This window comes from Canis lupus, chromosome 16 (genome assembly GCF_003254725.2).
Source record: "Canis lupus dingo isolate Sandy chromosome 16, ASM325472v2, whole genome shotgun sequence".
Lineage (NCBI taxonomy): Eukaryota > Metazoa > Chordata > Mammalia > Carnivora > Canidae > Canis > Canis lupus.
The window spans coordinates 239,322-264,002 of record NC_064258.1 but is presented as its reverse complement, the minus strand read 5'-3'; the positions used below and the strand labels follow the sequence as shown (position 1 = coordinate 264,002).

Here is a 24,681-nt window from a genome sequence, read left to right as displayed (position 1 = left end):
GGGTTCCATACCTGGGGGTGACATCCAGATGCCTGACCCCAGGGCCTACGGATGGGACCTCACTCTGCAGATTATCACATCAAGATGAGATCCCGTGGGTGGGCTCCAACCCCGGGAAACCGCGTCCTTTTAAGACACATAGAGGTATGTGCTCGGGGTCACGCCAGGGAAACCAGAGCTGCGGGGTCCCTGGTTGAGGCGCTTGGGGCGGGGGGGCGGGGGGCGGCCTGGAGCAGACCCGGCCTCCCCCACCCTTACCCCCACCCCTGCGCCCTCAGAGGCCACGAGGCCAAGCGGCACCGCGTCTCGGATCCGGGCCCCCCCCCCACCGTGACACAGTACATTCATGTTCCGGAGGTTTTGTTGCCGCCGCCCCAGCAGACAAATGCAGCATTTTGCTTATTATTTTGGGAAATAACTGTGGTTTGAAAGACTCTTTAGCTAAAGCAGAAACTTCTCCGGAAGGAAGCCAGCTGACAGCGTAGTTCAGTCTTGAGGAATTCAACTTCCTTGGCTCCCCCTACGAGATAATTTGGTTCGAGTAAATAAATTATGTCTTCATAGTAACGCAGAAGTCCTGGTTTATATCCATCGTGTCTCAAATGCTACTCTAGCGCACATCTAAATAAAAAGGGATTAACAATAATATTTCAACCTTGCCGGAGCTCAGTCTGCCCGGAAGGAATGAATCAAGCCCAACAACAACGCTCCGTCTTGTGAAGTTATCACGGGCAGACTTAAATATAATCCCGAGAGCAGAGGACATTTATCTCTGAAGACTGTCTGCTTGAACATTTCCGTCTGGTTCTTTCCACCTCTAATGTAGTATGTGTTTGCAAATCACATCTGAATAGTTCTCTTGAATTTAATTAGCTTTTCTTGTGGTGTCCATGGAAGGGAAAAATTCCAAAATATACTTGGGCATGGAGAAAAGTTTAGGAAAAAAACAAGAACCATCACAACTAATCACACCCGTAGCTGTGACTCTAGAGTGTTGTCATCTTGCCGTTGAATGAGTCAACAGAGACTTTTTGTTTATTTTCTTATTTTTTTAAGTCAGCTCTGCACTCAGTGTGAGGCTCGAACCCACAACCGTGAGATCAAGAGTCACTCCGTCAATCAAGCCAGGCCGGTGCCCCCGAAGCTTTTCATTTGGAAATCATCTCAGACGTATAAGAAAAATTACAAAAAAAAAAAAAAATTACAAGAATAGTTCACTGGAGCGCTCCTGTACATCTACTTGGAATCATGTATTAACATCCTGCCCTGGTTATTTTGCCTCTTTCTACCCGTATCCACATTCCGGTAGCTTCTTTTTTGCCAGTAATTGATGGCTACATATTTACTGGGCAGTCGGTTCTGTAGAAAACACTGTGAGAAGAGGGGGAGACACAGCTCACGGGCTGCCCAGCAGGAATGCTGAGTCACTTCAGTCAAATCCAGGACAAATCTCCTGCTTCCAGACCGAGTGGATCTTGGGAGTTACAGGGGAGCACGTTCTTCCCAGGACACCTCATTTTATTCATTTATTTATTTAAAAAGATTTTATTTATTTATCTGGGACAGAGAGGGTGGGAGTGGGGACAGAGAGAGAAGCAGACGCCCTGCTGAGCACAGAGCCCACATGGGGCTCAATCCCAGGACCCCGAGATCAGGACCTGAGCTGAAGGCACATGCTTCACCAACTGGGCCTCCCAGGCGCCCCCTAATTTTATTCTTTACTCTCCCTTAAAAAGATTTTATTCTTAAGTGATCTCTACACCTAATGTGGGGCTTGAACTCACAGCCGTGAGATCCAAAGTCACGTGCTCCACCAACCCCGCCAGCCGGGCACCCCAAGACCTCACTGTAATCCAGCATCTGCATCCTGAGTGGCCCCTCACAGCCTCGTCCTGCAGATCCGTTGCTCAGAACTTTGCCCCCAGTTCTGAGATGTGCATTTTCCAAGTTCAGGAACACTGTGTCTTCTTGGTGGACACAGACATCAGTGGACCCCCACCCGCAGCCCCTGGAGCTGTGCCCGCTGCATCTCTTGGTGAACAAATGAAAACCCAGGTTGAGTGATTATATGTGAAGCCCGTGAGGAGCACCACACATTTAGGCACCGGGAGAGCCTCCTTTACCGGGGAGGACACTGAGGCTCAGGAGTGAAGTCACTACCCAAGCCCCCCACCCCCCGCCACTGGCCTCTGACCCTCACTCAGCAGGTGCTCCCCCACCAGTCCTGTCTGCCTCTCTGGGGGGCCCAAACTTTCCGTGTGCTCAGGCTGAGTGGATATTTCCTTAAGCAAACCAAACCCTTCATAACCCGTTTTCTTCTCAAGGATTCAAGTATTGAGTGTTCATGAGCCCAGAAAGCTGGGTTTACAGAACCCAGTTATGACCACAAAAAGTCCTGGGTGGGAGAAGGGAGCTGAGCAAACTTCCCGGACAGGTTTCTGTGACATTTGTAGGCGGTCCGTATTAAGGAAAATCAGGTCTTCTAAGTATCTCCTAAGCTCGCCCGCAAACTGGCAAAGTTAAGGGAAGAAGTAGGAAGAAAATCCACCCTTTTGATGGCTCCCTGTGTCCTAACTGTCACTGACTCGCAGGACGCACACACAAACCTCCCTGAAAGCAGGGGCCACTGGGCGCCGGCGTGCCAGCCTCCTCGGCAGACCCACGTCCACAGTCACGAGGACCTCGATGTGGAAAGTGAGTGTGGATCCTCCGCGGTCACACCAAACGCCCAGTGTCCCTCCTGGCAGGCGAGTGCTAAGGAATTAACACTTCTTTGTAAAAAAGGACCAAACCCGCTGGGGCAGACTATAGCTTGAGGCCAGGGTGTTTCTGACCTTCTGGATGTTCCTGCCTTACGTAACCAAATTCATAAAGGTGAATCCACAGGAAAATATGCAGGAAAAGCTGCTCTGGCATCTCTCACTTGCATCGAAATTTCAGTGGCCTGGCCATCCCTGCAAAGCAGCGTGTCCCCGGGGTGGGGTGGGGTGGGGTGGCAACGGGGCTCGCACATCAGGAAGAATTAAGAATTAAGAATTTGGGGGCAAAGTCCTTCTGCTCAGCGAGAAGCACCGCTGGGGTGCGGCTCTCCCCGTGGGTGGATCAATGCAGCCGAGGCACCCTGCGGTCACCACGCGGGGGGAGGGGGGGCGAGAGGAGTGCAGAGGGGGGCAGCCCCACCGCATGTCGCTGCACTGACTCACCTGGAAAAGACAAAGAACAATGTGATTTGTAGGTGGTTCTGATAGCTCCAGGCATCCAACTCTTCCAGTTTATGATACAAATCTTAATCATTAATGGCTAAGATGAAAAACAGCTGCCCCGAAGTTAGGAAATTCAAATGGGTTGTTTCCTGAGATCACATCATACAAAAGGGGTCTGTCCTGCGAGGTCCGGCCCAGCCTGCTCCAATGCCGACCACCGTCCTGGTTCTCTCCTGTTCTGGGCCAGCTGGTCAGGGTGCAGGAAGCTCCCACACCCAATGTGGGGTTTGAACTTGTGGGGTTCGAACTTGTGACCCTGAGACCAAGAGTCGCTCAGTTGCTGACTGAGTGAGCCAGCATCTTAGCAAGATTACATTCTTAATAAAGAGGATGACCTCCAATCATGATGATATTCTTCTGAGAAAATGCTAAATTCCTAAAGTCCTGTTTTATGATTTCTAGAAACCTGCTTCTAGGGAATCAGGATCAGTATGCACTTGGCACCACATTGGAAGGCAGCCTCACTGCCCTGTTCACTGGACGCCACCAGCTCCAGGAGGAGGGGCAGGAACGTCCTCTCTCCACCGTCTCCACTCACCGTGCAGGATGCTCAGCCTATTGAGCATAAATGTTGGTCGAATACTTGCTTGTTCATCTTATGAAAATGATCTCTTGAGTCAACCCTTAACTTGCTCCATGTATTTTAGAAATAAACTCGATTTATATGCTTTTCAAGATTCTCATGATAAAGAAGTTGGATGTGACTCAGCAACTTTGTGATAGAAAGCCACCTGTTCTATCCAATTCTCTGGCAATCCAGGGTGTGAAATGAGATGTGAAATGTGGTTAAAACCACAGAGCTGCACGCTGCCCACCTTCCTCCGATCGAGAGAAGAGGTTCCGTATTTTGTGCCTGGTTCCCTGGAATCCTTGGTTTCATGAATAGGGCTCGTTCATTTTATGGATTTAGGTATTCTGGTATCAAAATCAATAAGGCCTGGCATGTGGTTGTTTTGTCTTTCTGAATTAGAGATGTTGCTGCCCGGTTTTGACGTCAACACATCACTTAGTCCTGCAGAAGCACACCTGGAAGCTCTCTCTGTCTCTGCAGTCTGGGACCGTTCAAAGGACATTTTGAACTCAAGTGTCTCGGAACAGTTTGATCCTATGTCCCCTGTGGGACCATCTGAGCCAAGATGCCTTGGAAAGGACAGTCTTCACACAGGGCTTGCAGCTTTGGTCCGACGAGTCAGCTCGTCGGAGCATTGAGGGCTGTTTTCATGTTCCAAATATTTTATAGTTCATTTAATTCCCCTAACTTTTGCTTTCTCATTTTTATTCTGTGCATTTCTTGTACTTTCTTCTATCATATTTAGCTATATATTAGCTGAGAATTTATCCACTGTTATAAGGTTCCTCTCAGGTTATTTTTAGCTGATTTAATTAAATTGCATTTCATCCTACAAATTCCTTCCTTCTAGCTTTACTTAGTGTACGCGTGCATGCATGCACGTGTATACATATGTGTGCATGCGTGTGCATGAGTATGTACGAATGTGCGTGTACACGCATGTGTGCATGTGTGTATGTGTGTGCATGTGCATTTGTACACGTCCACATTTTTCTGATGATTTCAGTTGAAGACACATTTACTTCACTTTCATTGGCTGCTACTCCATAACATGCCCTATTTTCCTCTGAGCGCTAAGTTAGTGGTATACATTGTCCTTTGTTTTAACTCTATAATCTAGAAATAATATCATTGACCTCACGGTGTGAATGAATACAAATGCACAGAATCATCTTTCTTCTGAAATTTTGTATTGAGCCTGTTCCATTATTTCATGTTACAAAGATAGTAAGGGGCACCTGTGCTTTTTTTTTTTAATAGATTCTTTCTCTTCAAAGTTCAAATATGGATGCCATATTTCCTATTCTGTAACAATTCTGTTTTTCCTATCATTTGCCCAGTTTTCTACTGGCATATACATTTAAGTAGTTTCTCATAACTTAAATAGTAATTAGTAAATAACCGTTAAAAAATTTTAACTACTTGGAAGTGACTTGATTTTCGGGAGGAGGGAAGGCATTTGGATGTCAGTAAGATATTTCTTTAGTTACTTTATTAGGATTGGTTCTTGTTTTAATAGATTGGAATCCACGGAATCCATTTCTTCCCTGGGATACAATCACTCTTTAAATATATAGATCTATATCTTTAGTTCAGGAAAGTTTTCGTAAATTATATCTTTAAATATTTTTCTTTTCTGCTCAAACTTCCTTCTCTGTGAGGGAGAGGCAGACACTAGTTACACACGCCCTTTCTTTGACTTCTTTTTTGTCTGACTTCTATGTGTATGATTTCCCCTAAAGTCAATTTTAACTTTTTGTTTCTTAGATCCTATTTTGTGGAGTATTCTCAAACTTGCCATCCATATCCTCCACTCTCCGTTTTGTGACTCGGTTATGTTTTCCTTTTGCTCAGCCTGTGTTTCTGGCATCTGTTCCCGTTCTTTCCTCGACTCTGTCAATTCCCCTTTGTGCTCCCAAACACTCTTTAGCTCTGACATCTTGGCTCTGTACTCTTATTTCAGAGAAGTGACTTCTCTGTGCATTTAGTCTTGTGTGTGGAGAACATCATGCCTATGATCTGACCTGTGTGTGGCAATCCTTTTTAGGCCTGGTCCTCCTCACGGTCATCTTTAACGACTACTTCTTGGGTAGCATGACACATCATCCCATGATGATTTGAGTTTGTTATGAGTGCCCACTTCTGCACGAAGGGGTCCATCCCACAGTGGCCAGGGAGCACGCCCATGACACTGGGTTTTGTGACTGTGGCTGGTCTGGGCTCCACAGAGTCTCTCTGGATCTCAGGGAACCCCCTGAGAACACACTGGAGCCCCATGCTCACCTGTCTTTTCACTGTGTGGCTACCCCAGCATGTGTGTCTGTGTGGCTCCAGGTCTGTGGGCCACCAACAGCCTTTCTCTGGCTACCACATCAACAGATGGTTTCTTCAACAGATGGCTTCCCATCAGCCCTGTGTCCTCAACACTTGTGTTCCAAGGGGTTCTTTTAGCTGTTCTGTGTTGTATTCTCTTTTCTTCCAAACCAGGGGCCTTTGTGTGCTGTTGAGATTGGAGAACTCTGTGTGTTCTTGGAAATGGCAGGGTCCTCTCTCCTTTTGGTCTAATTTTCTCTGCAGTGGCCACCACTTGGGGGCTTCTTGGTCATGTTCTGGGGCATGGATATTTCCTGGTGTCTGGGAAGATGGAATTCCCACTTCTGTTTCTCAGTATTTTTGTGGATCCCAGCTGTAATCAGAGGTAAGGGCACAGAGATATTTCTGCCACCATTATAAGCTGGAAGTCATGTGACACCTTTTCCATTATTAAGTAGTTCTTTAGTTCTGGCCAGAGCACACCTGCCTACCAGCTTACCTCCCCAGAGGAAATATTTATGCAAATCAACCTCATGATTTAGAACAGCAACCAGTTCATACCTTCCTTAGAACTTAAAAAAACATTCTTGCTACAAAGAAGAGTGATAAAAATAATTTCTCATTTGTTTACCCCAGTGGCTTGTTAGGCAGAAATACCCGCTGAGGAATGACCTTTTGCCCTGGCCTCTCGCATATCACAGAATTGCTGCTCTGGAAGAGGAAGCTGTAGGCTGTCAGACAAAGCATGAATCTTTGACAGAAGTTCATCCAGCAGATCAGAAACGTCATCCAGGTAGTAATTCTGAAGCAAAGAAAATCAGATTAGTGAATGCCTTCAAGAAACTGTTTTTTTTTTTTTTTCTTTTCCCCTCATTTTCTGAAGTATTTTATGATACTGACTTTAGATGGCATTGTGCTTTGTTAGAAAGCTAACTGGATCCTGGAGTCAGAGGCCTGGGTGCTGGGCCGGAATTCTAAGCTCTCTGTTCCCTGATGCCCCAGGCACATACAGGTGTGCACACTAGTCCCTGACTCCCCAGGTCACACGCAGATGAATGTTGGGGTTCAGAATGCCCATATGAGGACTGTACCGTGGATTTAAAGGCAATGAGGGATGGTAAAATATATGATAAAGAGTGAAGCCCTATAAAAATGCCCAAGATCACAATCGCACATGATTGGCTTTGGACCTGTACTGAGTGATGCCCAAGTATCAGTCACGGAGGAGTAGCCTGGCCTTCAGTGTGCCGCGGTCTGCTTTGATTTGCTTACATTCATGTTGGGGTGACTAGGCTCAGACCCTGTGCTAAGTCCTCATGTTTGGGGAGAAGTTTGGCCCTGGTGGCAGAAACCGAAAGCAAATGGTTGCTCTGCAGGGACAGAGTGTGGGGCGGGGGGGGGTGGGGGTGGGGGTCTGTGTTAGCAGAGGCCAGAGTCCTAAACCCCATTTCTAACCTTACAGGGTCATCCAAGGGTATCATGAGCTAATGGAAGAGACTGTGCTTCTAATCTGCTAAGTGCTTTAGAATTCAACTGGAAAAGCCACGGCTTTGCAACAACACTTAGCAAAGAAGCACAATCACACTTAAATAACCAGAAGCAACGCTGTGCAAGGAAAGCATCATCTGGATGAGCCATCGTGCTTGCCGGCCCAAGACCCACAGCTTACATGACTCTCAACCATCTCGGCCTCTTCCTGCTGTGGCCTTTCCAGTCCCAGCCAGGCCAGGGCCTCTGTCCGCACATAGGCAGTCACGTCTGCCAGTCTCACAACAGACTGGCTTTGAAAAGATTTCCTTCTTTGAGCAAGAGTCGTGAAGGAACCTCTCAGCTGGGGAGAATAAAAAAAAAAAAAAAGAAAAGAAAAAAAAAAACAGACAAATTTCATGTTATCAACCAAAACATGGCTTTCCTAATGTGATAGACTATAAAATGGAGATTATAAGCTGATGATGCTATTCTATCACCTTTTAATAAGACTGGTAACTGCTTAGCAAAAAAGTCAGGAAATATCTCTCATGCGTTGAACTAAATTGCAACAAGATGAATTCAGTAATGAAAATGGATCTTATGGGCACCCGGGGGGCTCAGTCGGTTAGGCTTCTGCCTTCAGCTCAGATCATGATCCGAGGCTTCTGGGATCGAACTGCACGCCAGGCTCCCTGCTCCGTGGGGAGCCTGCTTCTTCCTCTCCCTTTTCCTTGTGATCTCTCTCACTCTCAATCTCTCTCAAATAAATAAATAAAATCTTTAAAAAAAAAGAAAGCAAAAGCATTTTTCTATAAAGGGTGTTTTCAGTGTCTAACAGTTGAGGACAAAGATGGTCAACAGGGTGGACATCTCCACATGCAAACTTGGCTTCAAGGTGCTCTGCAGCCCCTCCAGGCTGGGGGCAGCTACCTCCGCCCCCTACCCCGCAAGGCAGGGAAACGACCTCACGGGGCCTCTGCAAAGCAGCCCAGCTTGTTCCTTTCTCGACTGCAGGCTGAGACCTGTTAGGTCAAAAAGCCTGTGGGCACAAAACTCAAAGTTGTATGCATTCAACTGTTGTAAAAATAGTCCAAACAAGCAAAGTTTGAGCCATTTTGAGCCTGCTTTGCATACTCTGCAGAACCTCAGGGACAGCTGTTTCCCAGGACTCCAAGACGCTGCTGCCCCTGGGCGCTCCGACTCAGCCTTCCCACTTGCTGCCGGGCGCCATCTACCCACGAAAGACGCGCACACGTCCCCTCCACATCCCCCTGGCCTTCTCCCCCTTCTTCTTTTTTTTTTTTTTAATTTATTTATGATAGTCACAGAGAGAGAGAGAGAGAGGCAGAGACATAGGCAGAGGGAGAAGCAGGCTCCATGCACCGGGAGCCCGATGTGGGATTCGATCCCGGGTCCCCAGGATCGTGCCCTGGGCCAAAGGCAGGCGCCAAACCGCTGCCCCACCCAGGGATCCCCCTCCTCCCCCTTCTTGATGGTGGCCCTGAGACACAGCCTCTGGATGGTCTCCTGCCACGACGCCTGTCAAGATGTGGCCACATAGAGCTCGTGTGGGTTACTGTCTCTCGTGGTCATATCTTTTTCCTGCATCAGCCCTAAATCCCTGAGCCCTAGCAACGGGCCAGAACCCCGCAGGGACACCTAGGTGCTGAGCACAGGACACTGTCCGTTCAGATAGCATATGTGGGCAGCAGGCTTCCTGCCCTCCCAGCCACAGGAGCCTGTGGTAATGCGTCCCTGCTCCTGCACTCAGAGACGCCGGGCACCACCGCCCTCCTGCTCCTAATGACAAAGTCCAAGCACCTCATGATATTAGCATGACATTCAGTGCCCGCCACACCTGGCTCCAAGCATCATTACCCAAACCACATCTGCTTGACCCTGAGCTCCATCATGGGCTTCACCACCACCTTTGTTCTTATGCTGCACCCCCAGCCCTCCACCCCAGACTACAGATGCCGCTCCCAGGCGTCTCCATGGGCTGGTCCCTCTCATCCGCTAAAGGCCACCTCAACTATCCCTTCTTCTGTGTGAGGATGTCCTGGTCTCCTCAGGAGGACGAAGTGGTCGCTATTTCCCTTACTCTTTGAGGAAGCTTTAGTTAGGTTCTAAAACCACAGATAATTTGTGGAGCTCCTGAGTGGTTCAGTTGGTTAAGCAGCCAACTCTTGGTTTCAGCTCAGGTCATGATCTTGGGGTCCTGGGATTGAGCCCCATGTGGGGTTCTGTGCTCAGCAGGGAGCCTGCTTGAGATTCTCTCCCCCTCTTTATCCCCTGCATGTACACTCTCTCTCTCAAATAAATATAAATAAATCTTAAATAAAGTAAAATTGCATACAATTTGCTAAAAACTACTGAACACTGAAGAAAAACAACAAAGACCTAAACAAATGGAGATACAGGGATGCCTGGATGGCTCAGTGGTTGAGTGTCTGCCTTTGGCTGGGTCATGATCCCGGGGTCCTGGGATCGAGTCCCACATTGGGCTCCCCACAGGGAGCCTGCTTTTCCCTCTGCCTGTGTCTCTGCCTCTCTCTGTGTCTCTCATGAATAAATAAATAAAATCTTAAAAAAGTAAAGAATGAAACTAAACAACTTCCAAGAGAAACGTAGGAGAAAACGCATGTGACCATGAGGTTGCCATTCATTTTCAGATAGGACACTAGTAGAATTTATAAAGGAAGAAATTGATAAATTGGCCTTTATAAATATTAACAACTTCTACAAAAAAACCTGTTAGGAGAATGACAATGACAAGCCACAGAATGGGAAAAATATTTCCAAATCACATATCCAATAAAGGAAATGTATCAAAAATCTAAAAATTGCTATAATTCTTTGTTTATACACGTGTCTTCCTCTATGGACCGTGTCTTCCTATGTTTGTTTCACCATTGCTGAATAGAATAGGTGTTCTTTAAGTAATTGTTGAATGGGCACATGATTGAACAAATGAGTGGATGGATGGATGGATGGTAGATGGATCATGGATGGATGGATGGATGGATGGATAGGTGGATGGATGGAGGATAGGTGGGTGGGTGGGTGGGTGGATGGGTGGCTGGATGGATGGAAGGAAGGAAGGATGGATGGATGGATGATAGGTGGATGGGTGGATGGATGAATAAGTCTATGGATAGATGGATGGATGGATAGATGATGGATGGATGGATGGATAGATGGATAGGTGGACGGATGGAGGATAGGTGGGTGGGTGGGTGGGTGGGTGGATGACTGGATGGATGGACGGAAGAATGGATGGATGGATGGATGGATGGATGGATGGTAGATGATGGATGGATGGATGGATGGTGGATGGATGGATGGTAGATGGATGGATGGATGGATGGATGGATGGATGGTAGGTGGATGGGTGGATGAATGAATAGGTCTAAGGATGGATGGATGGATGGTAGATGATGGATGGATGGTAGATGGATGGGTGGATGGATCAATAGGTCTATGGATGGATGGATGGATGTATAGATGGATGGATGGATGAATGGTAGGTGGACAGGTGGGTGGATGGATGGATGGAAGACTAGGTAGATGGATGAGCAGTGAGTAGGAAGCTAGGAACACTGAAAGAAACAAAGGGCTCAGGTCTGAGCATTGTCAAAGTCTGAGTTTATGGTGTGTGTGTGTGTGTGTGTGTGTGTGTACATGACTAGATTTGCAAGTGACGGATCAATAGGAGGCTGGGAAACAGGGAGCCCCATTCCTAACGCAGCCCTGAGGCCAGAGAACCTGTCCAGTGAAGGCTAGCCGATAGACTGCAACCCTTATAAGGTGGGAAGATTGAAATAATAAGGCAAGTTAGCAGCAAGTGTGAGAGGAGGTTGGGAAAGAGACAGGGTGTGGCTCGGTGCCTAGAGGGCCGGGGGCTCCCTGGAGGAGGCAGCTCCCTGGAATGCTTGGTCTTGCTGGACCTGTTCAGGTTGCAGCCATGTCCAGCCCCTGCCCAGCATAGGGCAGTGGCCTCAGGGAGCCATGGCCACGTGGGAATGTGCACACGGACCAAGGAGAAGGTCAGCCCGACGGCAGGTGGATCCCAGGCACACCCTGACTTCAGAGTCTGGGCAACAGGCACGTACCATTCCCAACCATGCGGTGCTCATCACCATGAAGAGGGCCCCGCAGCACCAGGCTGGGGCCTGCAGGTCGGACCTGGAAAGACGGGACCGCGGGCCTCGGGAGAAGTCTGTGAGGGTGCCCGGTGGCACCGCACGCAAGTGGCTGTGCGCGGCCAGCGCCAGGACGCCTGCCAGCTGCAGGGAGAGAGACCGTGACCCCGGGCCCTGGGCCCACAGAGCCTAAGACAGGCTTGCAGGCTTCCAGAGCTTTACAGTAACAAGAAGGTTGGAGAAGCAGTTATTGGAGTGTTGGTCATGTCATCCCTCGTGGCCTGGCTCCTCCTGGCGCGTGCCCTCTGAGGCCCTGCTCACGGCCCCTTCCTCCCCGCCCCCTTCCCCCTCCCCTGACCCTCCCCCAGAGCCCCCCACCCTGCTCCTCCTCCATCTTCAGTGGGGAAGGGTGCCTATCCCTCCTGCCTCTCCCTGCCCTGTGCCCTTGCTGCTGGCAGCCGCGCTGTCCCAGGGGCTGGCCCTGTCACCCGCCCCGTGGCCCGGCGCCCAGCAAGGCCCCGGTAAAATAAACCACTTACGGAGCAAAGAGAGTTCAGTTTAGCTCAGGTGACATTTTATGGTCGGTTGTTGGCCTGGGAGCCTGGGGTTGAACCCGGGGCCCAGTGTGTGTGCGCACGTGTGTGTATCTAATGCACCAGCACGAGACGGCCCCGGTGGGCGGACTGGCCATCGCAGCACCCTCCTCGGCTGCACCCCCCAAGCCCCTGCTGCTCCCATTTCCCGGCTCCCTGTCCCAGCCCTGCATCCGGGGCCTCCCTACGAACACGTGGGCACTCCCTTCACTTGCCGTTACTCCCCCAGTGGAATCGCGCACCGCCAGCGTCTGGACCAAGCAGGTGCTCTCCCTGCATGCCCGTAATTTCTGGACGGTTTGGATTCTCTGCTTAATTTGGACATAATTTATTCATGATGTTCTGAGCTTTTTTTCTTAATTTTTTTTGCACTGCTTGTATTGCTAAGGGCTATAATACAGATGAATTTAATAGATAAGCTCCTCACACGTAACCTCTGGGCCTGGGCAGCCGCCAGGCACACACCTTCCATGCGCTTCTGGAGAGAGAGCTTGGGGAACCGGCCCGCAGGTGTGACAGTGGGTTTAGGAGAGGTGCAGCCGGGCTTGAAGCCAGGTCTCCAACTCCTGTGTCGGCTTCTCCTGCCCCGGCCACCGAGCATAAGGCCAGCAGGGTCTGGGGACCTGTGCTTGGTGCCCTGGGAGGCTGACAGCCAGACCACCACATCTGGCCAGCTTGCCTGCACCCTCGTCCACCTGACAACTTGGCTGTGGGGCAGGATCGCCAGGGACCAGGTCGGAACCACCTGCACCCCAGAACGTGGCCAGCATCCCACGCGGGGCCCTGGCCCTCCTGATTCTGGGTATCAGCAGCCTGCCAGTGCGGGGCTGAGCCCTGGACCCCCCGGGCATGGGAGCCAGGCTGTCCAAGCACCCACACCTACAGGTGTGTTTTCTTCAGAGGCCCACTGAGGCACGATTCCGTGGGGAAGGGGGAGTAAGCAGCTTGCAAGTGGGCTTCGGGCAATCGCAGGGGCGTCTCCAGGTGCAGGGCCAGAGTCGGGAGTGTCACTGGCGTTAGTGCCCCACTCCTGCCTCTGAGGAAGGACCTGGCCTGCCATGTGGGGTTGTGATGATTCGGCGGGGGGAATCACGAGAGAGCCCTGCGTAGGCTGCGTCCCCCTCGAGAAGGTGCCGAGAGGGCACGGCCTGTGCCCGCCTCCTGGGGAGACCTCTTACCGCTGCCGCGAAGGCGCTGGCGAGCGAGCGCCGCATCAGGAAGGAGCAGGACGCCGTGGTGCCCCGGATGCTGACAAGGTGGATGCACTTCAGGGTCAGGAGGAAGCAGAGGGTCCCCTGCAGCCACATCACCCTCTGAGACAGAAGGACAGAGCCGGTCAGCGGGTCACCCCGGCCAGCGAGGGTGCATGACGCCCGAGCACCTGCCAGCCCTGCTCCAGGGGCACGTCCCACGGGTGGGTGTCCACTGGGTGTGACGTCTGCGGGACGGGAGGCGACCATCTGCACAGCAGGAGCAGGACGCGGAGTAAGGACAAGTCGCGACGCAGCTGCCAGCCCGGGACCCTGACTGGGCCAGCTTGATGCAGGTCTGCACGGCTCAGACCTGGCCGGCTGCCCTGTCTGGGCCTCAGTTTACCGGGCTGGGAAAAAGCAGCCACAAGAAGGGCCTCACGTCCCCAGGCCACAGTCAGGGAGCACTGTGCACCATGTGGGGGGCCGGCAGGTGGGACCACACTCCTGTCGGTCGGCCCCACGCTGTTCACGCCCCTGCCCACGTTGGGGGGGTTCGCTCACGGACCAGCGCTCCGGTCTTTGTATGGCTCCTTCCTGGGGGCCAGGCCCCCTCTCTGCATGGGGGCGTGAGTGTTGGCCACCAGCCCGTGGTCCCCGGAACTCAGCCTGGCCTCGCAGCTGCGGCTCTGGGGTGGAGCCCAAGAAGGCGGAGGAGCCACAGAGCCCAGACCCGTGGCGGGGGGCGGGGGGGGCGGAGCAGGAGCCTGAGGGAGCCCTCCTGGCAGGTGAGCAGCCGAGGATCCGCCTCCCTGCCCCCTGGAGCCTCCAGCCCTGAGGAGAGAGCCCCCCAAGGCCGGGCTGACGTTCGCGGGACTCGGGAAGGCCGGGAGGGGCCGCACTGCCCCCTGAACTTTCAGGGATGTGCATGAGCTGTCCCCTCGGGCGGCGTCACGGGCACGGCCCACCGAGTGGCCCCGGACGCCCCGCTGTACCTGGCTCCATGACGCCGCGAGGCTGAGGTCCATGGACCCTCGGAAGTGTCCTCTGTGGAGGCGGTCGGTCACTGCGCCCGCCACGGTGGCCAGGTGGCAGGAGGCGGCATAGCGGGCGAGACCGGCCCCGGCGATGGCGAGCTGCGAGGGCGGGAGAAGGTGCCTCAGGGGGTGCCCGGGGGGGCCCACCACGGCCCCCGAGGCTCAGCGGGCAAAGGGAGCCGGGGGCAGCGAGGGGACGGACAGCGATGCCGTGCGGAGGGTCAGCACGCAACCGGGGGACTGCCTGACGGCCGGAAGGAGCCGGCACAGCAGGTGGCATGTCCGGGTGGGGCTTTACTGTCCGGCTTCTCCTGGGGAAGGGGACAGGACCGCTACCTCCAGCCAGCTCCCAGGTTCGCCCCAGTAGCTGTGGACGCCCTCCTGGGCCGCGCGGTGCAGCTGCAGGCACGACTGGGTCAGGCTGAGCACCAGGAAGGCCAGCTGCTGGAGGAGCGGCGACGCGGGGGGAGAAGGAGAGGGCGGCGGGACTCGCGGGGCGCCCACGCTCGGCACTCCCCGCGGCCTCCCCAACCGTCACCCCTGGGCGACCTGCCAGGTGTGAGCGCGTCTGGGCCGGGCGCACACACAAATCCTGAGAGTGTGAGCCGGAGAGGTCCCCAGGGCCTGTCCCCAGCAGCTCCGGAGATCGAGCCGTGGCTTCTCAGCCCTGGGCCAAGTAGGGCCCTCGAGGCTCCCGAAGCCCGGCTATGCTCCCCTCCGCGCCGTTGGGCTATGCCCTCCCTCTCCCGTGTCCGTTCACTGAGCCGGGGGTGGGGCACGGGGTACCCGGGAGCCCGTCCTGTGGGGGCGGGGAGCTCCCCGGGACCCCCAGCTGGGGCTCTGAGGTAAAAACCCCTTCAGGACATCCGTCTGCCTCCTGGGGAGCAGCGGGGCACGGGCTGAGGTCTATGTAAACCAACCCGCTATCTGGGCGCCCACTGTGCCCAGCGCTACAGGGGAGACCTGTGAGCCCCGGTCGGCAAGGGGCGAGAGGACCCACCTCGGGAAGCGCGAGGCGGTGCCACAGGCCCGAGTCACTGTGGAAGGCCGCCACCGACTCCACCAGCGGGGCGAGGGCCAGGCCGCCCCCGGGGAGCAGCTCAGCGTGCAGGGCCACGCTGGACAGCAGCCGTGTAGGACAGTTGTAGAGGACGAAGTGCACGGACACGGCGCTGGTGCCGCCGTCGATCCACCCACTGGTCCTGAGGCCGCTCAGTGCTGCGTGGGCTGCCGGCCTGCAAGGTGGCGCATCAGGGGCCCCGGCTGCGGCTGCGCACGTGCCCCTGCGGGTGCCCGCCTCCCGCCGCGGCCCGAGGCCGGGGCCTCCCCTACACACGCACGTCTGGGGAGGCCTGGCCCTCTGCCTCCCGTCCTGGTTGCACCCACCGTGGCGCCGGACTGAAGCCCCCTGACCTGTCAGCACCCGGCCGCGGACCACGGCTGCAAGGCGGGTGGCTCATCAGAGCCACGTGGGAGAGGCCTGCCCTGCTCACGAGGCCCCTGAGGACCAGGAGGCCCGTGAGCATCCGCGAGGCACGAAGCCAACAGGACGACTCCCATTAGGCTCCCTGAGCGCCGGCCTTGGGCGGATTCGGGAGGAACGTGGCTCGCTGCTTCCGTGCTCAGGGCCGAGGCCCCGTTAGCAGGCAGCACCGTCTCCGCCACCGCCTCCCCACCCTGCCTTGCCCTGCGATGGGCCTGCCACTGCTGCCGCGACGGACGGACGGACGGGGCGGAGCCGACCCGAGCCCACTGACCTTGTGCTGCCCAGGCTGAGCTCCCATGGCTCCCTGGACCCACAGCCTCTGGAATCCCCAGGGGTCGCAGGCTCCGTCACGGGGGCGCCGTCGGGGCCGCCAACTTCGGGGGGAGGGTCTTCGGGGAGCGCCGGGGCCCGGCTGGGCAGCTGCGGGAGAAACCACTGGTTGGAGGGAGAACCAGACGCTCAGCCCTGTGGCCTGGGGTGCCCGAGCCCCGGCGCCAGCTCCCACACAGCCCACCCTCCTGTCCTGGGCTTCTGCTGAGCCCAGTGGGTCAGGGCTCAGACGTCGGGAGGGCCGCGCAGTGCAACACGACACATTGAGTGCACTTCGAGGAAGCCGACGCCTGAGCAAGAAGCGAGCCCGGGAGAAGGGCCCGAGTGGAGCAGCTTACCTGGCCCGCGCTTCCCGAAGGCCACCGCAGCTGTCTGATTACCAGGGAGCCCAGCAGGTAGCACGTGCCACCAAGGGCCCGGGGCTGGAGGGAGAACAGAGGCGGGCCGGTGGGATGTCGCACGGCCCCCACGGCGCTCCCCGCCAGCCGCCGGGTCAGCAGCCACCCCCACCAACAGGACGCCCTGTGGGATCTCAGCTCCCCTACGGCCTTTGCATCACAGCTGAAGGGCCACCTGGCCTGTTCCCCTAGACCGTGCCCAGCGCCGTCCCACGCGACGACATGGGGGCCCGGAAGCCCGCGGGCCCTTGGGCAGCACTGGTCCACTTGCACGTGCATTTTTTTCCGATAAATACAGGACAGGACTGTAGTCGTGTTTCCTCTCCCTTAGAATTCTCTTAATCACACGTCTCGTCTCCAGCTTCCTTCATCGGGACAACACAGCAAATGGCACGTCTAACACAGACGGCCGTCTGGACGCGGCGTGTCCAGTGACGTGTCCTCGCTGAGGCTTTGGGTCCCCCCCGCCCGCCGGCTGCGAAGAGCCCGGTTCTGGGGGGACCGGAAAGTGCCACGGAGGGCGGCACCCGCACCCTGCGCTCCCCAGAGGTTGCTGCATGGTGTTTGGGGGATGCAGGAGAGAATCATTTTATTATTTCTTAAAACAAGGTAGAAAGTGGAAGATAAGCAGGGAATAGGGCTCTATTCTCTGAAATGCGTAACTGGTCACTTTTTCTCAGAATTTAGGGCAAGCCTGGCCTCTTGGTGGAAGCTTCCTGGATGCTCCCCCTCGGTCCTGGGCTGCCCTGCACCCCCGTGCCACAGCACTCTGTGTGCGGATACAGCCCTCTGTCCCCGCGGCCCCAGAGCTCCTGGGGACCCGCTGAGCCCTGCGCCCGGCCCGGCCTGGCCCCCGCAGGTGTGCACCTGACAAGGGTGTGCTAGGACGCAGCAGGGCCGCGCTGGGCCAAGAAGCAGCCAGGTGACCCACGGCAGGCAGCCACTGGCCTACAACCTCGTGGTCACTCGGGAATACACACGGTGGGGGCACCGGGGGTGACGTCGCTCGAGCGTCTACCTTGGTTTCAGCTCGGGTCGCGACTCAGCATCTGCTGGGGAGCCTCTCTCTCTTCCCTTCGCCCCGCCCTGTGCTCTCTCTCTAAAGCAAATAGATAGATCTTTCCAAAAAAACAAGAAAAACAAAAACAAAAAAACAAAACAACCACCCCAAACCAGAGGGCACCCGGTACTGCACGCTAAGCGTCTGGCAGCCTCGGCTGTCTGTGCCGCGCCCTCCTCTACGGCCCCGGCTGCAGGCGGAGCCCACCTGAGTGCCCGGCGGGCGGGCCGGGGGGGCGCCGCCTCCGTGCAGGCCATCCAGCAGCGTGGTCAGAGTCCAGCCCCACCAGTCCGCCACACTTCCCAGGCCGCCCGAGGCGCTGCTGGCACCCCTGAGCACGAGCAGAAACAAAAAGCGATTATTTTTTCTCACATATGGATTTGAAGTCCCTGCAGGAGTGAAAGTGAAGCCACGCGCAGCGTGAGGTCCGGCGTGACTCGGGGAGCCCTTCGCCCCCGGGCCGCGGGCGGGAGCGCCGCCCCATGTGATGCCTCTGTCGCTTGCCCTGCTCGCTCGACCGCCTCCGCCGCGCAGGCACGGGGGTGGCCAGTGCAGGGCGGGCACGGGGACAGGAGCAGAGGGCGGGGGCCGGGACCCTCAGCAGGGACACGGCTCGTCCACCACCGCCTACGGGCACAGCATCGCCCTGCCTCTCCCCGGCCAAGCACCCGGAACAGCCGCCGACCCCGCGGCCAAGACAGCACGAGCGTCGGGCGAGGGGGCGCAGGCCAAGCGGGGGCCGCGTGCGCTGGGAGTCCGTGGGTGCCGGCCGCTTTCTCTCCAGCTCATTTCCGTTGCTCCCGTCAGATACCCGTTTCACCTCCCAACCGGGGGCTGCTTTCGGGAGCACTGAAGCCATTTCAGACTCGTAAAACGGATCATTTTTGCTCGCTGGGATGATAGGCTGGGGCCGCGTGCCCCGGGCTGCGCTGCACGCACACGTCAGGAGTGCCAAGCCGCAGCCAAAGGGAGGACGAGAAGGCAAATCTTTAGAGAGCAGGACCCGTGTCACCTCCTGGCACGCTCCCTCCCACGCGGCCTCTTGGGAAGGACCCGTGGTAGAGCCAAGGATGCTGCGCCCCTAACGTCCCCACAGCAAACAGCAGTGGGTCCCCGTGGCTCTACGCCCGAGTCTCCCTGAGGACGGAGGCGGGGGGGTGTTTGTTCCAGGCCAAGCGGCCCCCGCCCTGGACCTGTCTGCGCCGCCGGCCACGCACAGGCCTCTCCCAGTGCAGTAGCCCTGGCCTGAGCAGCTGCCAAGCGTCCTACCTTGTAAACTCGGTCCGGATGGCGTGATGCAGGGAATGCGCATCCCGGGAGCCCGTCCGGCAGAGGATAAGCAAATGCAGAAGCAGCAGGAGGGTGAACATGCACATGTCTCTGAGAGAAACGAATTTTAAAATCAGCTGTGCGGCCAGACAAAACAGCAGGACCTGTTTCAGACCCGGCCTTTCAACGCCTTCGAAATCCCCGCACGAGTTTTTGTAAAAGGATCATTTTTTTTTTTTCTGCGCATCAATGCCCAGGTTCCCTAGCACCATTTTTATTTATTTATTTTTTAAGATTTTTTAAATTTGGGATCCCTGGGTGGTGCAGCGGTTTGGCGCCTGCCTTTGGCCCAGGGCGCGATCCTGAAGACCCGGGATCGAATCCCACGTGGGGCTCCCGGTGCCTGGAGCCTGCTTCTCCCTCTGCCTGTGTCTCTGCCTCTCTCTCTCTCTCTCTGTGACTATCATAAATAAATAAAAATTTAAAAAATAAAATCTTAAAAAAAAAAGATTTTTTAAATTTATTCATGAGAGATGCAGGCAGAGGGAGAAGCAGGCTCCGTGCGGGGAGCCCGACGCGGGACTCGATCCCGGGACCCCAAAGGCAGATGCTCCACCGCTGAGCCCCCCGGGCGTCCCTCATGCAGGCAAGACCACGCCGCTTGGGGTCGGGTGTGCCCGAGGCATAATATCCGCTTCTTCCTCTCTCTCTCTTTACGTTGGCCTTTGTCTAGGATCAAGGCTTGCACTCGTTAGTTCATCAAAGGCTGCAAAAATGGCCCGGGCCTAATTCCATCAGTTGTCTTCCTCCAGTAACTAAACACGTCCGTAAGGAGAAACGTTCCCTCTCAGTACGTGATTTCACGGGGCTCGGTTCTTCGCCGCCAGCTTTGTAAGAGTCGGTTCCCACGTGTCTGCTGACACCCGCTGACCACATTGCCGGTGTCGCTGCAAACTCAGGGCTTTGGGGACGTCAGATGAGCTCCAACTCGCGGTCACCACGGTCCCCTGATTTCAGGTCGCATCGTCAGTGTTTGGACCGCGAGCCTCTCCAAAGGGGCCTCCGTGTAGCTGGTCATTATTCCCTCGCTCACGATGTGTCCTAGGCTCCCTTTGTCCGTTTCCTGCCACAGACCTGAAGTTGAGAGGCCCAACGGCGCCCGTTTCTTTTTGGTGGAAAATGATATTTGTGGACCAGAATCTAGGTGCCACAGGTAGCCAACTGGCCCCGGGTTTCTTTCTAGGCCTCTTCTTGGGGGATAGATGGAGGAAAATAATGGGTTTCCCTTAAAAACAAAACAACAGGGGCACCTGGGGGGCTCAGATGGTTCAGTGTCTGCCTCTGGCTCAGGTCAGGATCTCAGGGTCCTGGGATCAAGTTCTGCGTCAGGCTCCCTGCTCGGGGGGCGGGGGGGCCTGCTTCTCCCTCTCCCTTCACCCTTCCCCATCCCCCGCTTACACTCTCTCTCTCTCTTAAAATAAAATACTTTTAAAAACCCAACATGATTTCATACCGATCCTTCTGATTCCCACTCAGGACTACAGGTTCTGACTTTCTCGGACTTGAGTCTGCGCCTCCGCCGTCCCGTACCGAGGGCACGAGGATGGCAGGCAAAGACCCTCACTGGCTTCCTCCCATGTCAATGACCAACGCTTCCAACAGGAAACACCAGTTAGTGGAAACAGCTTTATGACTTTTTCTCTGTCCTTAGGGACCGGGCTTGTAAGGTCAAAGCTTTTAATCTTAAAACAATTTTTTTCAGATTAAAAAAAAAATTTTATTTATTCATTTGCAGGGGGCGGGGGCAGAGGCAGAGGGAAGGGGTGTGAAGCTGGCTCCGTGCTGCTGAGCTTGGAGCCCGACGCGGGGCTCGGTCCCATGACCCTGAGGTCATGACCTGAGCCAGGACAGGTCGGACCTCACCCGCCCCAGTAACCGGGGGCCCAGTAGGCTCAGCTGCACCCGCGTGGGGCCGAGCATGGGGCTGGACTCACCACCCTGAGACGGAGACCTGCGCTGATGGCACAGAGCCCCAGGCGCCCCAGTGTTAGGCTGTCTCTATCACAGGAGGCCCGGCGCCCGGGGCCTGTTGCAGGTTTGCGGCTGGCTCCCTGGGACAGGTGCACCTGTGACCGTGCTGGGCCTCCCCAGGTCCCCACAGGAACAGCGGCGCTCACACCCGCTCCACGTATGACACCTCTTCTCCGTGAGCTCCCGCCCCGGCACGGGGCCAAACATCCAGATTCCAGGGCTTTCAATTAGCGATTCCTCATCACGTCCGCATGGACTTTTTCTATGAGCCGTCCACTGGCTTCCTGAGTCCAGTTTCATTCTAAAGACATTGTTGGTCTTTTTCTTTCCAATTTTTTTTTTTGAGCCTCTTTGTACCCGAAGACGAAGCACCGTCGGCTACAATATGTTCCCCGTCCTGCAGCCGTTTCCTTACACTACGTGCAGCCTCCTTTGTGACGCAAGGCGTTTGTTCCCTCCCAGGACTTGTATGGTTTGGTTTTCACGTCTAAACGGCTCTCATTCACAATTAACCTGAGTATTTTGTAACAAAAGCCTGCACTTGTTGGGTTTTCCCCACTCCCCTCATGACCGTCTGCTGATTCCTCGTGGAAAACTCCATGCTTTCCCCAGAAGCCGAGACGGCGCCTCCCTCGCTCATGGCGCTGTGACGTTCGGGTGTGGGTTTGGGTCGGCCTCGGGGCTCGTCTTCTGCTGAGTCCCCCGTGCGTGCAGAGCCGCCCTCCCGGGGACGCCCACAGCCTAGGTCACGCGGGGCCCCTCGCTCCACCTCCCGGCTCTTCCTGGCCGGCCCTCGCACTCGTCCCCTGCCGAGGGGCCTCAGCACCAACCAGACCCCGCCAAGGGCGAGCAGGGGGCGGAAAGGCGAGGGGTCGAGTGTGAGCTTGCACATGGAGTTCAGAGCTTGAGAGGACACGGCATCCTGCCATCCCGCACAGGTGACCCTGGGCCTCCCGGGGCCGCTCATGCTCCCCGCGCAAGCTCTGGGTGACAGCCCCTGGGGAGCCCGCGTGTTCGTGCTGCCGTTCCTCCCCCGCTTGCAAGGGAACCTCTGCTGCCTTCTCCGCGCACTCGAAGCCGCCAAGTCTCGCATTTTAGGGTCGCAACCTGTCACCTTACTAGGTTCCGCGTCGGTCTGCTCTTCTCGTTTCACTTCGGTGGGATGTTCCGAGCGCCAGGGAGTGGCTTCGCCTCCTGCCGGATCTGCTGTCACTGCCAACCCAGCCCTGCTGGTCTGTTGGTGTCCCCTCCCTGTGCCTGGGTCCCCACGTGCGTGCCCAGCTCCCAGGGGCTGCCACCCACCTCAGCGCCCGCCGCGTCTGGGTCTGTCGCCGTAGCTTCTGTCTGACGGCGCTGAGCTGGGCAGCGGACGGTGGCCGTGCCCGGCGCAGGTGGCGCACTCGCTGCCGGGCCGCCAACACCTGCGGACAACAGTGCGGTGAGCGGCGTGGATGTGGGCAGGGCTGCTCCCCTGAACCAGGTCGTGGGGGCATGTACAAACCCCTGCCCTGGGACAGCCCTGCGGCCCGTGTCCCTGCACAGGACAGCCTGTACCAGGCTGGGTCAGGGGCCCACACGCCTAAGGAGTCAGAGGCCCGTGTCCCGGGAATCACGGGTGCGGAGCCTGGGCCAGGACGCTCCTCCCTTGCAGCCCATGCAGCACCCTGAGTCCAATAGGGACAGGACCCTGCTGGGTGACGCTGGGTGTCGCAAGGTGCAAGGTGCCGCAGGGCCACAGGCGTCCCAGGCTTGCTGACCTGAGGATGCGACCTCTGTGAGAGACCTGTCCCCTGAGGCGAGGTCACGGAGGGCAAGGAGCAGACCCCGCCCCCACCCCCTGCACCAGCCACGGGGCAGGAAGGGGAGGAAAGACCCAGAAGGTGTGAGGAAGTCAGAGCAGGGGTGTGACCCAGAAAAGGCCTACACACACAATAGGAAATGCTGATGCCCCACAGCGGGGGGTTGGGGTGGGTGGGGGGGTGGGGGGGGTGAGTTTCTTGTGGGTCCACTGAAATGTAAATGACTTAGAAGTTCTCTAAGATCATGGCCCAGAATTCTATTTCTCATTTATTTGCTTCCATATTTTAAAATAAGCTCATGTTCTTGATACTCTGGTGTCTTGGTGGGGGGGATGGAGGTGAGGAGGTGGGTCTCATGCGGCCCCATCGCGAGGCACATGTGAAGGAGCATCAGAAACTAAATGCACTCAAAGAAGCAATCAAATCTGAGCCCGAAGAGTCAATTCCAAGGGGCTGGGTGAAGCTGGAAAGCGACGCGGACACGACGCGGACGGTGGCCTCACCTCCTCCTTCTGGCTCGCACAGTGGGGCGGGTGGGGCCTCGCACGCGCTTCCAGTTCAGGGCCCAGGTCCTTGGTGGCCGCATGCAGAGCCTCAGTGAAGAAGTGCGGGTCGTGTCTCCTCCTCCAGGCAAAGCCCAAGGCCAGGAGGCTCACCTGGAGGGAGAGACCCCGACAGTGCATCCCATCTCCCTCGACCAGTCGGCCCCCCCGGGATCTTACACGACCCAGTGTCGTCTGCCTGGGAGTCCCCAGCTGGCCACTCCCCAGGCCAGGCTGGGCCAGAGCCTCCGCTCCCTGTGGCCCTGTGTCCCTGGGTGAAAAATGGGTTGGAGAGGCCCCCGCTCCCCGCCCCCCCGCCCAGTCCGCGGATGTGTGCAAGGACCAACGAGCAGGCCCCAGGCAGCAGGGTGCAGGCCCTGCCCCCCAAGCTCCTCCTTATGCTCAGTCACATGTGAAGGGATGTAAGGATGCATCACGTGCAGCCCCCACCCCGGCTGATGCAGCCACTCCGTGGGAGCCCCCCCGGCCCCCCTGCTCACCAGCAGCGGCTGCGTGACCAGCACACAGCACAGCACAGAGGCGGCCAGCAGGTACAGCCAGCGCACACACTGCGTCGGGTTGAACCTGTCCGCGGGAGAGAGCAGCTGTCAGCGCTGCCTGGCTGTGCGTGGGTGGCGTGGGGGGGGGGCGCTGCGGGGGGGGGGGGGCAGCGCGGAGCTGGGCGCCCTGTCCGCTGTCCGTCCCTCTGTGCAACGGACGGAGTTCTATGGGGAGGGGCAGGAGGGCACGTCACCCCGGGAGGCTCTATGGGGAGGGGCGGGAGGGCACATCACCCCGGGGGGGCTGCTGAGCCACACAGGGACCGGGAGAGCAGAGGGGCGGGCACTGGGGGCAGGGGCGGGGGGGGGGGGGGAGGTGTGGGGGAGGCTCCAGGGTAATGAGGCCGATAGGTCTTGCATCTGCGGAGCACTGAGCAGGTGCCAGGCGCCGAGCCCGGGATTTCATCTGCTTCTCCTAAACCCTGTGACCTGTGAATGTCCCCATTTCACAGCTGAGCAAACCGAGTTGCAGAGAAGTAGGATTTCTGTTTGTTTTTTAAGTCCCCTGTCATCACGTGAATGACTTCGTGCATTTGAAGAAAAGAGTCGGGGAGAGCAGGATGTGTCCCGGTTTTACAGCTGCCCTCCCCTCCCGGGGCCCGAGGGCACGCCGAGCTGCCTGGGGAC

General features: G+C 56.3%; 1 protein-coding gene across 1 annotated transcript in view; it reads right to left on the bottom strand.

Moving 5' to 3' along the window:
- Positions 1-348: 348 nt before the first annotated feature.
- The window catches only part of PKD1L1 (polycystin 1 like 1, transient receptor potential channel interacting), a 75,595-nt gene continuing 51,262 nt past the window's right edge, over positions 349-24,681 (bottom strand). Inside the window, 17 exon segments of the mRNA XM_049095261.1 lie at positions 349-3,203; positions 6,779-6,949; positions 7,817-7,978; positions 11,730-11,948; positions 12,427-12,663; positions 13,531-13,946; positions 14,111-14,231; positions 14,409-14,678; positions 14,916-15,020; positions 15,580-15,814; positions 16,337-16,485; positions 16,734-16,817; positions 18,061-18,184; positions 19,123-19,233; positions 22,456-22,574; positions 23,456-23,608; positions 23,995-24,079. Coding sequence (XP_048951218.1) covers positions 6,791-6,949; positions 7,817-7,978; positions 11,730-11,948; positions 12,427-12,663; positions 13,531-13,946; positions 14,111-14,231; positions 14,409-14,678; positions 14,916-15,020; positions 15,580-15,814; positions 16,337-16,485; positions 16,734-16,817; positions 18,061-18,184; positions 19,123-19,233; positions 22,456-22,574; positions 23,456-23,608; positions 23,995-24,079 — 2,749 coding nt within the window. The 3' untranslated portion in view covers positions 349-3,203; positions 6,779-6,790.